Genomic DNA, 15,583 nt, shown 5'->3' with positions numbered 1-15,583 from the left:
GAATTTTTTTAACCTAACCTCAAATGAAATTTAAGCAATTTGAATTCTGAAAGAAAAAATAATAGAAGCAATTGCTGATTCATTACAAGTATTATTAACAATATTTTTATAATTAATACATATATCTAAAAAAATAAAAATAGGAAATTGTTTTAGAAAATTAGGGAAGGTTTTGAGAGAATATTGATGTTCTGTGACATTTTTCGGACGTCTACTTGATGGATTATAACAATATTTTTATAAGTAATACATATATTCACACACATATATTCTTCAACCAATCAAAATGAGACAATATGGTATCAATTAGATGATTGGTTCTTAATATAATTGTGAATGGAGAAAATTTAGCTGAAGAGATTTGTTTATTATATTACCCAAAAGAGATTAGCTTTTACTGCTGGTAAAATATGCTCCTCGTATTTCACCAGAATAAATAAATAATGATATATGTGGATGAATAATTTAAAATTTTACTGAAGGCATTAGACTCAGATAATTAATATTAACTTCAATAAAATTAAAAGAAATTTGGCGTGATTTGTGCTTTATACGTAGATCTTGGTTCAAGTCTGATCCATATATTCATCTATTGAAGAACGAAAAAGGAGACGAACCTTCTCACAGCATGAACAAAAATTTCCAACCACATAATCGTCAATGGTAATTTCCTCAAATGATAGTGATGTTGATGAGTGTGCCACTGACGTTGTTAAAGATTAATGACACAAATCAATCGTTCATGCAACGACAACCTTTTCTACGTATTATTTTTAGAGACCTTTCATGACCAGAATGCCTCATATGAGAGTTATTAATGTTAACTATTGATGAATTAATTTGAGGTTATAAATTAAACAATCATTTCAGATAAAATTTCATCAGCTGATTCAGATAATTTGCTTTCTGAATAGAAAATTTAGACTAATCAAATTAATTAAATGATAAGAATGTTTTAAACATCAATTGTTTTTACTTTAAATAAAAATTATAGTCCTTTTTCATGAACCAAAAATCTTCCTCTACTGAGTTATTAATATTTATCACGTTAGTTGACGCCAATATTTCTACATTCTAAAATAAAATTATTTGAAAACTTTCGTGAACCGCTTGTGTATAAATGACCCATGGATCACTCACTTCACATCCACAAGACGCCTCCCCTGTTCTTACCATATCCAAATGAAAAGAATCCTAGGCATGTTCAGCTCTAAGTTCAATTTCTTTTGGCTTGTTGGAGTTTTATGTCTCTTTTGGTGTGCAGGATGTTCCAATATAAACATCAGTTGCGCAGAGACGGATAAGGAAGCTCTTCTCAAATTAAAACATGGTTTCGTTGATGAGTTCGGCATGTTATCCACCTGGAAAAGTGAAGCTGATTGCTGTGAGTGGAGTGGAGTATCATGCAGTAATTTGACCGGTCATGTAATCGAGCTTGGTCTTAGTTCCTTGGGAGGTAATATTGATTCCTCATTATGTGATTTGCAGCATCTAGCTTACTTGAATCTCAATTACAGCGATTTCGAAGGGAGCAAAATTCCAGAATGCATTGGTTCACTTGGTCAAGTAAGAGAGTTAAGTATTTTTGATGCTTCAATTGGTGGCACTATTCCTCGTGGACTGCAGAATCTATCCAGTTTGGAATATCTCGACCTTCACTCTAATGATTTGATTGTGAAAGATCTTGAGTGGATTTTTCACCTTTCTTCTTTGAGATCTCTTGACCTTTCAAACGTCAATCTAAGTCAAGCTGTTGATTGGCAATCATCATTATCCAAAGCTCCTCATCTGTCTAAGATTTACTTGGTAGATTGTGCTCTTACATCTCATCATGTCAATCCTGCTTCTTTTGTCCGCACAAACTCTTCCGCTTCCCTCAAAGTCCTTTCTCTTGCAGCAAATAATTTAGACTCTTCAATACTACCCTGGTTGTCTAACGTTAGCAACGTCTTAACAAATCTTGATCTCGGTGATAACGCTTTGGAACATATTTTTCCAAATACTTTTTCAAATATGAATTCTCTTGAATCTTTATCTCTTTCTGGTAATTCTTTGCGACATATTCCTTCAGATGCTTTCCAAAACACCACTTCTCTTGAATTCTGTTCTTGAGGGAACAAACTTGAGAACAGCATGCTAAAATCCATCCCAATTTGTGCCGACTGAAATCGTTGTGGTTGTCCTACAACAATTTTTCAGGTCAATTAAGTGATTGGATACCACAGTTAAGGTGCGCTCAAAATAGTATAGAGGACTTGGGGTTAAGTGACAATCCTTTTAGTAGCGGACCATTTCCCAATTTTTCAAGATTTTCAAATCTGGTGAGTTTAGATCTTGAGAACACTAGTCTTCATGGGTCAATTCCACAATCATTTGGGCACTTATCTCACCTTTCCGAATTGTACTTGAGTTATAACAATTTAACAGGGCCATTGCCGGTGTTTGCCGGATTTATATCATTGACGTACTTAGATCTGTCCAACAATAGGTTGAATTCTGTCATTAATGAAACACATCTTTCAACTCTCTCTAACTTGACAGTTTTAGATGTGTCACAAAATATGATTTTTTTCAACTTCAGTTCGCATTGGGTGCCACCTTTTCAATTGCAAGAATTTCGTGCAACATCATGTAATTTTGGTCCCCACTTTCCCTGCTGGTTAAAGTATCAAAGGGAGCTTAAAAGGTTGGACATTTCGCATGCGTCAATTTCAGATTCAATTCCTCAATGGCTTTGGCAATCTTCTTTACAATACTTGAATCTTTCCCATAACAAACTTTATGGGGAGTTGCCAAAATCACTCTTGAAAATTGACAATATTATTTTGGATTTGAGTTTCAACAATCTCTCCGGTCCCCTACCATATTTACCACCAAACGCAACAATGGCGTTGCTTCTCTCAAACAATATGTTTGCAGGAACCTTATCTTTCATCTGTGCAACTCTTCAAGCAGGTTTATATCATCTTGACATTTCAAGCAACTTTTTGTCGGGAAAACTTCCTGATTGTTGGGGACAACTTCCTTTCTTGAGGGTTCTGAGATTGGAAAACAATCATTTCTCTGGACCAATACCAAATTCAGTTGGTACTTTGAACTATCTTGAAAGTATCCATCTGAATAGCAATAACCTCTATGGGAATTTGCCACCTTTGATGAATTCTTCGTCCTTGTTGTTCATTGATTTTGGACAGAATAATTTGACTGGAAAATTGCCATCATGGATAGGGCTGTACTTGCATAATTTGATTGGCTTACGTTTGCAAGCAAATAAGCTTTACGGAAGCATTCCTACAAATTTATGTAATTTGCCATATCTTCAAATCTTAGATCTCTCAAAAAATAATTTAACAGGAAATATACCTCACTGCCTTGGTAATTTGAATGCAATGTCAAATATGACATCTACGAGCCAAGAAATTACTAATGTCATTCCTGAAGGTCTTACTAGATCATCATTCACAGACACGGCAATGTTGGCATGGAAAGGAGAATATGTTGAGTACAGTAAGAATCTTCGATTCATGAAAACCATTGATCTCTCCTGCAATCACTTAACAGGAGAAATCCCAAGTAGCATAACTGCACTTGTGGCGTTGGTTTCCCTAAACTTGTCTAGAAATCATTTGAAAGGATCCATTCCTATCGACATGGGTCAAATGCAAAGGTTGGAATCACTTGATTTGTCATACAACTCTCTTTCTGGTGAAATTCCAATCAGCTTCTCAAGTTTGAGTTTTCTTAGTGTGTTGAACTTGGCCTTCAACAATTTATCAGGGAAAATTCCAACCGGCACCCAACTTCAATCCTTCAATGGCTCCGGTTATATAGGAAACCTTGGGCTCTGTGGCCCCCCACTGACAGAGAGATGTCCAGGAGATGGGAGTTCAGATCTGAATCCCAATCCATGTGACATTGATGCAGATGGAGATGATAATCTCATAAGCTTTGGGTTTTATGGGAGCATGGCTCTTGGCTTCATTATTGGGTTTTGGGGAGTTTGTGGGACTTTAATTCTCAAAAAGTCTAGGCGGCATTCTTTTTTTAACTTTTTCAAAAACATGTACGATTGGATTTATGTTCAAGTTGCTATTTTGAAAGCGAAGATAAAGAGAAGATCCCAACACTAACAGGTAAACATTTTTTTACAACTACATAATTGTGATTCCTTGATAATAAGAGTCATTCGCTGGATTATTGTTGTGCATTGTAATAATATATGATCAATCTTGAGAAACTCTTTGCTAAGATGATAAGTTCAAAGTTTTGTACATATTTTTATTCCAAATTTTTTTTCTTAATGTTACATTTATTACTCTCAATCTCATGTGAATATACAATACAATGTAATAAATCCTCGAAGCTAGTTGTCAGAGTATGCACATTGTAATAAATTAGTGAATTGTTGTTAGCATGTGACACGTGAATTATATCTAACCCTATATATACTTCGTTTAATTTAAGAAGATGTGATGACTTTGCTTGATTATGTAGATGGTTGGAGAAAGTTGCAGAAATAATCATCTTGTTGGCGAGATTTCGACTATTTTGTGGTGATGAATTACAAGTGACCAAGACCAGATCCGCTCGATCTTCTAGGTTACTTTCTTGTTTTGTTTATATTTCATTCTCTTTATGTTTCAGTGTAAAACTCCCTAATCCATATTGAGTGAGATGTTTTGTAAATCACTGCAGTGTTTAATTAGTGTTAAATGAGCAATTTTATCATCTGTGGTTTTATTTGTTGGCAAAGAAACAGTTAGGTTCTATTTTCTTCACTTTCAACCATCACGTTCATTAAGTAATACAATTATCCACTAACATCCATACTTTGAAAGATAATGGATCAAACAACAAAGGTAGTAGCCATAATGGGACAAATTTTTAAAGCCTTACTTGGTCACATGTTTTCTTCTTTTTACAAGTTGTTGACGTCAGAGGGTTTCATCCCCAAGCATATATAGATGACCAAACTGACCATGCACATAAGCGATAATGTCTCTGATTACCAGCATCCAAACTGGTTCAAGATCAAAAGTATGCGTCTAGTTCAATTTGGTCCAATCACATTGGGATTTCTGGTAAACTTACGATCTAACATAATTAGCACTTCACTGGAAAATTATGGTTTGCTAAACAAAACTCTGATATTAATGAACGCACTTCCACTACCGTACCCCATGGTATACTACTGCAGATCAGCTTCAGTGCATCACAACGGACATCATCATAAAAAACATGAACATACATAAGACGTGCATACATGTTCATATACATATACATATATGTATAAACACAATAACAATGCAAATACTTGATGGCATTTTTGCATGCATCTACGCATTAACCATCAATGGAAGATTGGTCAACACTGTTAAGCAAGAGATCCAATTCTTTGGCAAAATTTCTCTATGCTTTCTGGTGGCAAGCAAACAGGTATGATTCTTCCTTCCTCACCTTTACTATTCGTATATCCAACGTGGAAAGTGAATCCTTGAAATGTGCCAGGTTTGCTCAAAGCAGGACCAGCAAACACAGCCTTGCCCTACCCAAAATCAACATCTTTAAATCCAAGACGTGACAAAACTGCAACAATAAACGACCTCCCTGTTGTGAAAATGGATCATCCTCTACTCACCAACAGATCAGCCACAGAGTGAAAATACTCACCATTCACTACATCCTTTGCTTTTCTAACCAACTCCAAACCATATTCTAACGGACTCTCACACAGTTTTCCAGAGGTCTAAACCGCCGTCGAAAACACCACGGCATTCCCATAATACCCTTTTGGTAATGGAGGGTTGAATCTATTACGTCCCATGCGTGCATTAGCCAAGAACATGAGACGAACATCGTCTTATGGGTCTAGTTCTAAAGCTTTTGTACGACAACACCAGAGACAAGCTGTGACGAGGTCAAATGAGGTTGATTGGGTTAGGTGGGTTGGGAGTAATCTACAAAGGGATGAGACTATGGAAGGTCCGTGTAACGATCTAAATTGTAATATCTCAGCAAAATGGAATAACAAGTTTGTATTTAAGATTCAATCCAGTTTGTAACAATTACAGGCATCTGAAAATACATTGAAAGAACACTGTAAAATGAATTAACAGGGAAATAGAGGGAGGAAGAAGAAGAGTCACAGAGAGAAGATTCTCGAAGAATGGGACCAGAGAAAAGATCATCTAAATCATCCACACCCTATTCTCATTTCGCATCTCCCTTAATATAGTGTAACCACCTCTACACCACTCACTCCCACATTTGCAACTTCCTTATGATAAACACATTCCCTTTTCCATTTTCTTAACACGTGGCCTTTCTTATGAATATCCTCATACTGAGTCGTTACATTTCCTCCCCCTTAACAATGACCTTGTCCTTAAGGTCGCAAGATATTATGCTATGCGTGCAAAGTAAAACGAGAATGATGTCCTGTTCATCCAATTTAAAAGTTACAGCATTGCACCATGATTGAGAGAAAATCTTGGCAATTGTCAGAGGAATCACTTGCTGGATGTCATGTGGCAGAGCTTCGATAATGGCAATAAAAGAGGCAAGGATTAGGAACTCGAATAACTCCAGTCCATGGATGGTCAATCGTGACAAGTTATGCAGAGTGAGTCCTATCTCCACTTTGAAACTCCTTGTAATTGAGAACCAATGTCCTTGCGGGAAAATTGAATCAATAGGGACGGCACTTGCTTCAAAGAACTCAAACCAAGAAGTCACATCTTTTTTTCTTTCAGTCATCTGGTCAAGCACCTTATGCTCATACTTAATACTGCTATGGGTCATACAATACCCGACACATAAAGTAAATGCACACTCATTTATCAATGTTATTGAAGGAGAAGCACAGGGAAAACTACTATTCCAGCATGAAAATGGATCATATGCACTAGCTTCCTTTGAAGACCAATTACCCTTAGCATCTCCAGGATCAAACCCCAAAATATAAAATAGTAACAGCATTGCAATACGAACACATGGAAGGAAAATTTTGGAGTAACAAAAAGACGAACAGCTTGTGCGCATCTTGGAACCATTATGATAGCAATCATCAATGGTGGGTCGCCAATCAGAGTGCATAACATAGACAATGAAGGCATAGAGAGATAAGACCTGAACCGTCATGTTACTGCCAAAGCTAAAATTGTAGTTGTCACCAAATTTATGAGCCAGGAGCTTTAATGGGTAGCCACTAATATATAGGGAAGGTGCAGAGAAGCTATTAAGAATCTGTCGCATGACCTCTAATATCTCCCGAATCAAATGAGTGCAATACCAGGATCAAAACCCAATCCCCGAACAGTGCTCCGATTGTGAATCGACCCGTGACAACCAAAGAGGATGAAAACAATAGAGACAAGCGACTTATTATGAGTCTAAACCTCGAATTTCATGGTTGTAAAAGACATGCCACTAAAGAAATCAGCGAACCCACCTGTTAAGGTTTGAAGGTTGATGAAAAAATCAAGCTCCAAAATCCCATTATATTCTTGGATGTTAGATGTCTTCGATCCATGGATGAAAAATGAATCCCGCGCTTGACCTCTAACAGCAAACTCCTGACGGAGACTGCCTAGCGAATTTGCGGCGAGGAGGTCATCGATTACCGCAGCAAGTTCTGGTAGCCTTTCAAGAGAGTTGCCAGTTTCCCCCATCCATAGACGATTGGAGCATTGGAGTCCAACAGTAAAAAAAATAACCTGTATTAGGCTTCATCTTCATGGGCTACGTTAACACAAATATTAATGCCATGTTTGGTATGATGGAATTGGAAGGTATGGAAATGGAAATGGAATTGATTTTCATCAAGATGTTTGTTTGGTATGATGGAATTGGAAAATTTGCCAATTCCATTTCCGCCAAAAGTGGTGGAATTGGCCTCCACCCTCACGCCCCAAGATTTGTAATTCTATCTCTCTAATTTCGTTTTTACCCTCCTTAACCAGATGCAACTATGCAAGCGAAAGTCCGAAGGCCTTCAAGCTTATCGCCAGCGACTACCCACCTTTGCTCCAACGACCTTCAAGCTCATCACCGGCGACTACCGACCTTTGTTCCGACAGCCTGAAGGCGATAGCGACGACTACCTCTTAGAAGTCTTTATCCTTTAACCCAAACTCTGTTCGCCTAATCTTCAAACTAAGCTCTGATTTTATAGTTTCAAATCTGACAAAATGGACAAAACCATTGAAAAATTAACCTTTGAAAACATGGGTCATCAATTCTAAAGAAATCGTTTTTTCCGAAGCTCGATCAATTTTTGCATCTATGAAGAAAAATGATTTTTACTTCTTTGGTTGAAGTTCCATCAACTTTTGCATATTAGAAGAACCATGATTTTTGCTTCTACATGTGCGTTTCTTTTTCCTGGTGATAATCGATGCTTGTAGATTGATTATTTACGCCACATTGTTGATGATGTTGGGCAAAGACTTCTCGATGTTAGATTCAGGTGGCGGAGGAGGTGCTTTTTCTTTTTTTAATTCTTGAGGGTGTTTTAGTATTTACACATTTTAATATATATTTTAATTAAAATTTAAATTCGATTTCCATACTTATACCAAACATGTTTTCAAACCTCATCTCCATCTCCATTTTCATATCTATCTCCATCTTCGTTTCGAGTGATTGTCCAAACCATGGTTTGGGAAAAAATTACCCAAACACCTATCAATTTTTCAAAACCATGGTTTTATGACAAAACCATGGTTTGCCTATCAAAACCAAGGTTTTGTAATAAGCTAAAAATTTTTGCTTTTTGAGTGGTTCTTCCCCCACCCCCTACGTATGGTTTTTTTTTTGTTGAAAATAATTATTTAGTTTTCTAAAAACATAATCTTATATTTTATAATTATATATACACATATCAAAAATTACCGCATCTTGTTTTTAATATAAGACCTCATTTGATTTTTATTTGGTCCTAAATATAAAACCTCAATCTACTTTATTTCTCATATTTGTCTATCGTTTTTTAAGTTATAACCAATAAACTTGATTAATAGGGATATTGTAAGAAAGGCAACACCTATTTATTACAAATAACTAACTTAACTTATTTTTTTAATTTATTCAAATTAGTCAACTAAGTCTTACATTTACAACTGGATATGGTAATTAATATATGTTTTTATACATTGTTTATTATGTTGGCAAAAAAAATTAATAAATTTATTATTTCGGTTTTTAATGTAGGACCTAATTGGAGATTTAATATTGGTCTTAAATGTAAGATTATTGTTCCAGTCATTAATGTAAAACCTAATTAGAGAGTTAATATATAGACAAGGTCTTAATACCTTCATCAATAGATCTTCATTTCACATGGCTCGGCTTTGTGACTCCATAAGAGATCAAATTATTCACTATATACAAGAATAATCATGTTCCTTTTATTTTCTCTTTTCTTTTTAGATAATGTAATGTGTTGTTAAAAAAAACTACTTGAACAAATATATTTTGTTGCAACCTCTATTATTAAGACAATTAATATGAAATTTTTTTGTGTGGTTATTTAATTTTGTGAAAAAAAAATATGGGATTTCATCTTTAAAATTTTTAAGAAATATTTTTGGCAAAGTAAATCATTTTCCTAAAAACATATTTAATTATTTTATTAATATATATACACTTTAATTTTTTATTAATTATATTATTTATGTCTTATTTATTATGTTGCCAAAATATATATTATTAAAAAATTTATTACTTCAAATAAACATATATTATGAAATATATCTTACATGTAATTATCATTTAAACTTATGTCCTTTTTAGTAATTTCTACATATCAAAAAGCACTTCTGACAACAATTATCCAAACACTCTCACTTTATCAGAATCACTTTTTCAGAAAATCTATTCTTTCAGAATCTATTCTCCAAAAGCTATTCTCTAAACCATGATTTTATCTCATCCAAACACCCCCTCAGTTTCCATCAAAATCAATTCCATGGTACCAAATGGGCCCTAAGTAATAATAGCTTTAAGAAATACTGAACCCGTGACCTGAGAGGCCCAACCTCCATGGATCATATTGGTATTGCAAAATTCTCTCTCTCACACACACTGCTTTTTATCATAAATATAATGTCTACTTGAAGATTTTAGCTTGAGTCTAATTAAATATAAGGTCGCATTTGTTCATGTCAACCATATGTTAAAATTTTCTTTTCTATAGTATATCCTATTTATTGAACTTTTTTTTTTTTTATCTCTGCGTATTATTTGGTAATTAAATAATAGAGTCATATTTGAAGATATGTCACAAATTCTCTATATCATAAATTACAAATAACTAATTAAGAGAAAATGACAAAAAAAAAAATACTTGTTGGATTTCAAAATGACAAATAGCCGGCGCAAACTATTCTTGTAATAATTTTTGCGTGTCAGAATATGTTAAAATCACTTGTTTATCATTTTGAAATTCAACAGGTATTTTTTTCCTAATTAGTTAAGACTTAAGTGGATCTTATATTTAGAATGGTAAGAAGAAAAAGAAGAGAAAAATGATAAGAAGAGAGGATCCATATCTCTAGTGGGGGGATTTGCTTTAATTCTAAATGTAATATTTCAATCCACTTCGTTTCTTAAATTTATAATTTTTGCCTAAACTCTCTTTATTGATGACACATATTAAAGGGCTTTTCATAGTAAGAAAGTGGTTTTCCAATCCAAATGATAAAATAAATAAAATGGAATATTTTATGAAAAACCAACACACATTTTCTTAATCTAGACAAATTAATTAATTCTCTAAGGACAGGAGAGAGTATATACTTTAGCAAACAAAAAAAAAAAAACAGAAAGAGAAGCGAATGTGGGACCTGAATGAGCAAGATGGGGCAGTAAAGAAGATCTTGGAAGCATGGAAATGGAGGATGAAGATCATCACCAAACTGTTGAAGGGTGACATCAGCATCAGCCTCAATGAACATGACCGCCTTCTCCATTACAATCCACCATAAGTTTGCGACCTTCACCTTCCTTGAGTCTTCCTGCAAATGGATTGTAAAACACAAGTGTCTGAGCCAATGCTTCTCTGATGACTTTTACTGGATCCTTTCCTGCCATGGAAGTTTCAGAACGATGAAAGTGTATGAATGGACTTTGGGCTCGTAAACCAGCTTGGTCATCTACGTCTGAAAGAAGCTTCACTTCCAAAGGAGTAGGCTTCGCCGGAGCTATAAACTCCGGTTGGCACTTCCTCACGGTGAAGACAAGATTAGAAGGAGCTCGTAGCGCCGCCATTAATGAGTTCTCAAAATCAAAGTGGGGAATTTGAGAGAAGATCGAGATATAGACCATAAGTGTGTTTAGTATATCAAAGTGTTTACGGATTTATATACTAGCTGGTTATACGTGTCCTGTTAAAGGAAAAAGCATTTTGTAAGAAAGGTCTATGTCAATTGTATTTTTTTTAAAAAAATTATATGATACTCATGGAATGAAAACTCAATCCAGATTAGGCAGTCAAGCGAATAAACCAATTTCTTAGTTGGAAGGATTAAGTTTCATTTTCTCTCTCTCTTTGTTAACGTTAAAATGACATCATTTTGAGTTTGAAAAAACATGTCACATTTGTGCTCTATTAACTCTATTTTGTTGAATTGTATAAGATCTATGCACGGATGCTCCATTCTTTTGTGGATTATTAATGTCTGTTTATTTAAATATTATTCTGTTCTATATTATATATATGTGTACATTTTAAATAACTTATCTTAATTATAATTAGATTGACCCAGATTTAACTATGGTTAAACAACCAAATCTTTAAACCAAACAAATCCAATTTTCATTTTGCCTTCACCAAATTAAACTTGTCAATTGGGACGGCTCCATGTCCCCATAAAGCTTGGGCATATAATTAAAAAAAGCGAAAGGATAAAAAGAAAAAAAATACGAAAAAGGAAAGAAGCCATGAGGACTCATGATATGAAACGACAAATTTACTTGATCCATGCGAATCTGGAAATTGAGTGATTCCTTGTTCCTGGATATAGGAGCATCCATGACAAGACTGGTTACAAGTTATAGCCAAATTACCCCTTGACCCAAAAAAATTAAAAAAAATTAATTAATTACACCAATTGCGATGCATTATTTAGTTGATAATATTTCGAAAATTAATGATTCAAAACAGATATACTTATATCGGGTGGCTGGTTAAGCAGTTGTTTTTGTTAAAAACAAAATGAGTTTTTTTCTTCTTTTCTTTTTGGGTAAAAGCAAGTTGTATTACTCAAGAGAAACAGAAGCAACACGTGGTATGCAAAATAAGCAACTTGGCTTTTGCCCTCTGTCATACACTTAGCATATTCTAACTAAGAATTGCAAGTCAAGAAAGATCAACAATCTTTTTTTGAAAGCAAACCAAAGGTTTATATTGAAGAAGGTTAGATTGAAATACAGAAGTAAAAGAAAATAAACATAGATTACATAACATAAAAATCTAGCTGAGCAAAAGAAACTGGATGGGGAAAAAGCTTTGTATCATGTGAAAGATATATCATGCTTTAAGATCAACTAATTAAGCCCAAGTTCTCAATAAATCATTGGGATAATTAATTTGAAAATCCTTATAGTTTTCTTCAATTTTAAATTAGGTCCCTCAGCATTTTTTTCATTTTACCGGTCCGTTAACTTTCTGTTGGTCCCTGCTGTTAAATAAGCATTAACACTGTTAAATACTTCCGTTAAGAAGCACTAAGCGTCTGAAATATCTTCTCCAATGATGAGCTTGACCTCGTTTGAACCTCTGTTGCTGTCGCACTCTGCAATGTAGCCACCGAAAACTTCATCCATTTATGAGATTATTTGGTATTTTGCATGCCAAACAACACGAATTTAGGGGGGCGGGGGAGAGCAAAGGGAAGTGAAAGCTAGATGCAATTTGGACTCAGTCTCGTCTTATCCAATCCCTTTCCTTTAAAAGCCACCAATGCTTATCTTGACATTGCCTCTCCTATTTCTTCCGCTTCTATGTGCAACACTTGAGAGCAACATTTGCTCCTATTTATTTTAATTCCTCCATTCGTTATTTATTTATTTAAGGAAGCAGTGAGAATCTGAACGGTCGGAATCTGAGAGTAAAATAGAATATTATGCCATTTGCATACTATCGTACCAACCATTCTCTTCAAGCTTCCCCTGTTTTGGTAATAGAAAAACAGAGTACTATTGCAAGCCCCCATGCCTTCAAGAATCGATTATAGATTTCTCAGAATCTTCGCTATATATGCATATATAACGGTGTCATCATCGAATCATATATATGCATATAACGAGAGTTATCCCTTTGGCAAGAAGCGGGTCAAGCAATAGAGGTTCCAAACAAAGTTGAGCTGGTCAGCAGAGTAGATGTTTAAGACGTTCGGTGCTTCTTAAGGGAAGTATTTGATGGTGTTAATACTTATTTAACGGCAGGCATTAACGGTTCAAACTGTAGAAAGTTATTTAATAGTTTAACAAATGTTCTCTATATCTTTAATGCGTAATGGTTTCTGTCCCTTATACTTAAAATCAGGTCAAATGCTCGTGAAATTATAAAGATCAAAACCAATGATTTGAAACTATAAAAACCAAAACCAAAATTAGATAAAGCTATAAGGATCAACAATGATATTAATTCTATCTTTTTAATGGATTACCTTTGCAGCAGTTTATATGGTATAATTCATTCAATTGAATCGTTCTAATTCTGATTTGGAGCATATGTTATATAATAGGATATCCTCTCAATTACGGCTTCTTTTTCGGATGTCACAATTTGAATAACACAACCAACATTTTTTTATAGGCTTTTTAATTCTCATTCTTGTTCACTTTCTATATCTGTTTTGTGTTATGATATTTTTATTATAATATATTTTGTCTTCTACAAAGAAAAGACCAACTTGGCTGCGAGGAACATTACAAGTAGAGAGAAGGGGAGAGGGAGGGAGGGAGGGAGAGATGGCTTTTCTAACTTCAATTAGGGGTGTTCAAATTGTCCCGTCCCGGTCCCGATAACTTTGGGGCGGGACGGGACGGGACAAAACAATACCGGGACGGGACAAAATGTACCTTGGGACGGGACGGGACACGGGACGGGGTCGTCCCGTCCCGGGGTATATATTATAAAAAAAAATTGCAATTTTCAATTTATCCGGTCCTCCCTTCGTCTCCTAAGTCCTGAGCCCTAAATTTCTAGTAGTTCATACTCATTACTCATAGAGGTTCAGTTCATACTAGCCATACGCCGCGCCTCGTCTTGCCGCTCTCGCCCCTTAGAATCTCTCAGTCCAACTGAGTCTTTGCTTCCGCTGGCTTCAGAAATCAGAGCTGCTGAAATCTGTCTCTTCCGTCGTTCTGCGACCGAAGGTCTGCTCACTCCTTTCCCGACTCTCGCGCACAAGGAGATAGCTGAAGCCAAAGCCACATTTGGATCTTGAATCTAGACCACCGTCTCGCTAGCGTTCTTCGTCAGATTTTTTATCTTGCGCCCGCACTCTATAGTCTGTACTGAACTCTCCCGTGACCTCGACGGCTTCGGCGCCTCTGCCTTAGGCACGCCTCTTCCTCGTCGTTCCTTCCCCGCGGCTGCGCTCTGTTACTCCTGCGATCCCGACTCTCGCACACATGATAGTGACCACCGTAGAGCTCGCGTGCCCGACTGCCCTCTCTTTCTCGGATTTTTTGCACTCTGAGTCTCTGACGCTGGTGAGTACTCTCCCGCCTCTTCTTCTTTGAGTCTCCACTAATTCTCTGCCATTGACAATCACTGAAAAGTATAAAATTACCCATGATTGCATAATCCTGGAGCTGACTGAAAAATTGCATCGCCCTGAATTAAAATTCTCGCCATGTCTCTCCCTGCGCCAGCTCTGTAGTGCCCGTGGTGCCGTGCCTTTGCTGTGAAGTGTGAACACACCCTGAATCAATTCATCTGCGAGGTAACTGTCTCTGCTATTTTTTTTTTAAAATTTTGGACAACTTTGCTGTGATTCTGTGAAGTGTGGTTTGACTGGCTGTGGGGATATATATTGAATTCGAACTGAGGATATATTGTCATTTAATGGAAGTGTCATCCATGCATGATTCGAATTGAGCTTAGTTAAATGATATATATTGTATTTGATGTCAGATTGTTGTCTGTGTTGTGAGGATATATATTGAATTCGAACTGGGGATATTGATTACTGATTAGTTAGTTAGCAATTTCAGTTGTAAATTATTTGTGCTTTTTTTTTCTATTTATGCAGAAAAGAAGTTTAATTTATTTTAAAGATGTTGAATGCACAAACTAGTCAAGAAGATTATAGTGAAAATGAAAGTAGAACTATAGAAACACCTGTTAATGAAAAGGAAAAAGACACTGGTTTGACAAGTATTGAGGGTGAGGAAGGAGATGAACCAAGAGGAAAGAGACAGAAATCTGCGGTTTGGGATCATTTTGACAAGCTTCCTTTAAGCCAGACAAATGGGCAACTTCGAGCAAAGTGCAAGTATTGTCCAACAACAATTGCTTGTCACTCTTCATATGGGACAAGTGGATTAAAAAAACATATAGAGAGGTGTGTCT

The 15,583-nt window shown here is 35.6% G+C and overlaps 1 protein-coding gene and 1 pseudogene across 1 annotated transcript in view; one reads left to right on the top strand and one right to left on the bottom strand.

The window, feature by feature from the left end:
• Positions 1-4,048, top strand: part of LOC114751209 (receptor-like protein EIX2) — a 47,326-nt gene extending 43,278 nt beyond the window's left edge. The window contains exons 3-4 of the mRNA XM_028939873.1: positions 2,489-3,998; positions 4,031-4,048. Of these exons, the coding sequence (XP_028795706.1) occupies positions 2,489-3,998; positions 4,031-4,048 (1,528 nt within the window). The remainder of the gene's footprint in view (positions 1-2,488; positions 3,999-4,030) is intronic.
• Positions 4,049-6,004: 1,956 nt separating this feature from the next.
• LOC114751218 (benzyl alcohol O-benzoyltransferase-like) lies at positions 6,005-11,280 on the bottom strand (annotated as a pseudogene).
• Positions 11,281-15,583: the final 4,303 nt, after the last annotated feature.

Source organism: Neltuma alba, unplaced genomic scaffold, assembly GCF_004799145.2.
Source record: "Neltuma alba isolate B1F8T4 unplaced genomic scaffold, ASM479914v2 tig00006815_pilon, whole genome shotgun sequence".
NCBI lineage: Eukaryota > Viridiplantae > Streptophyta > Magnoliopsida > Fabales > Fabaceae > Neltuma > Neltuma alba.
Note: the sequence above shows the minus strand (reverse complement) of the source record. Positions and strands in the feature narration are given on the sequence as shown.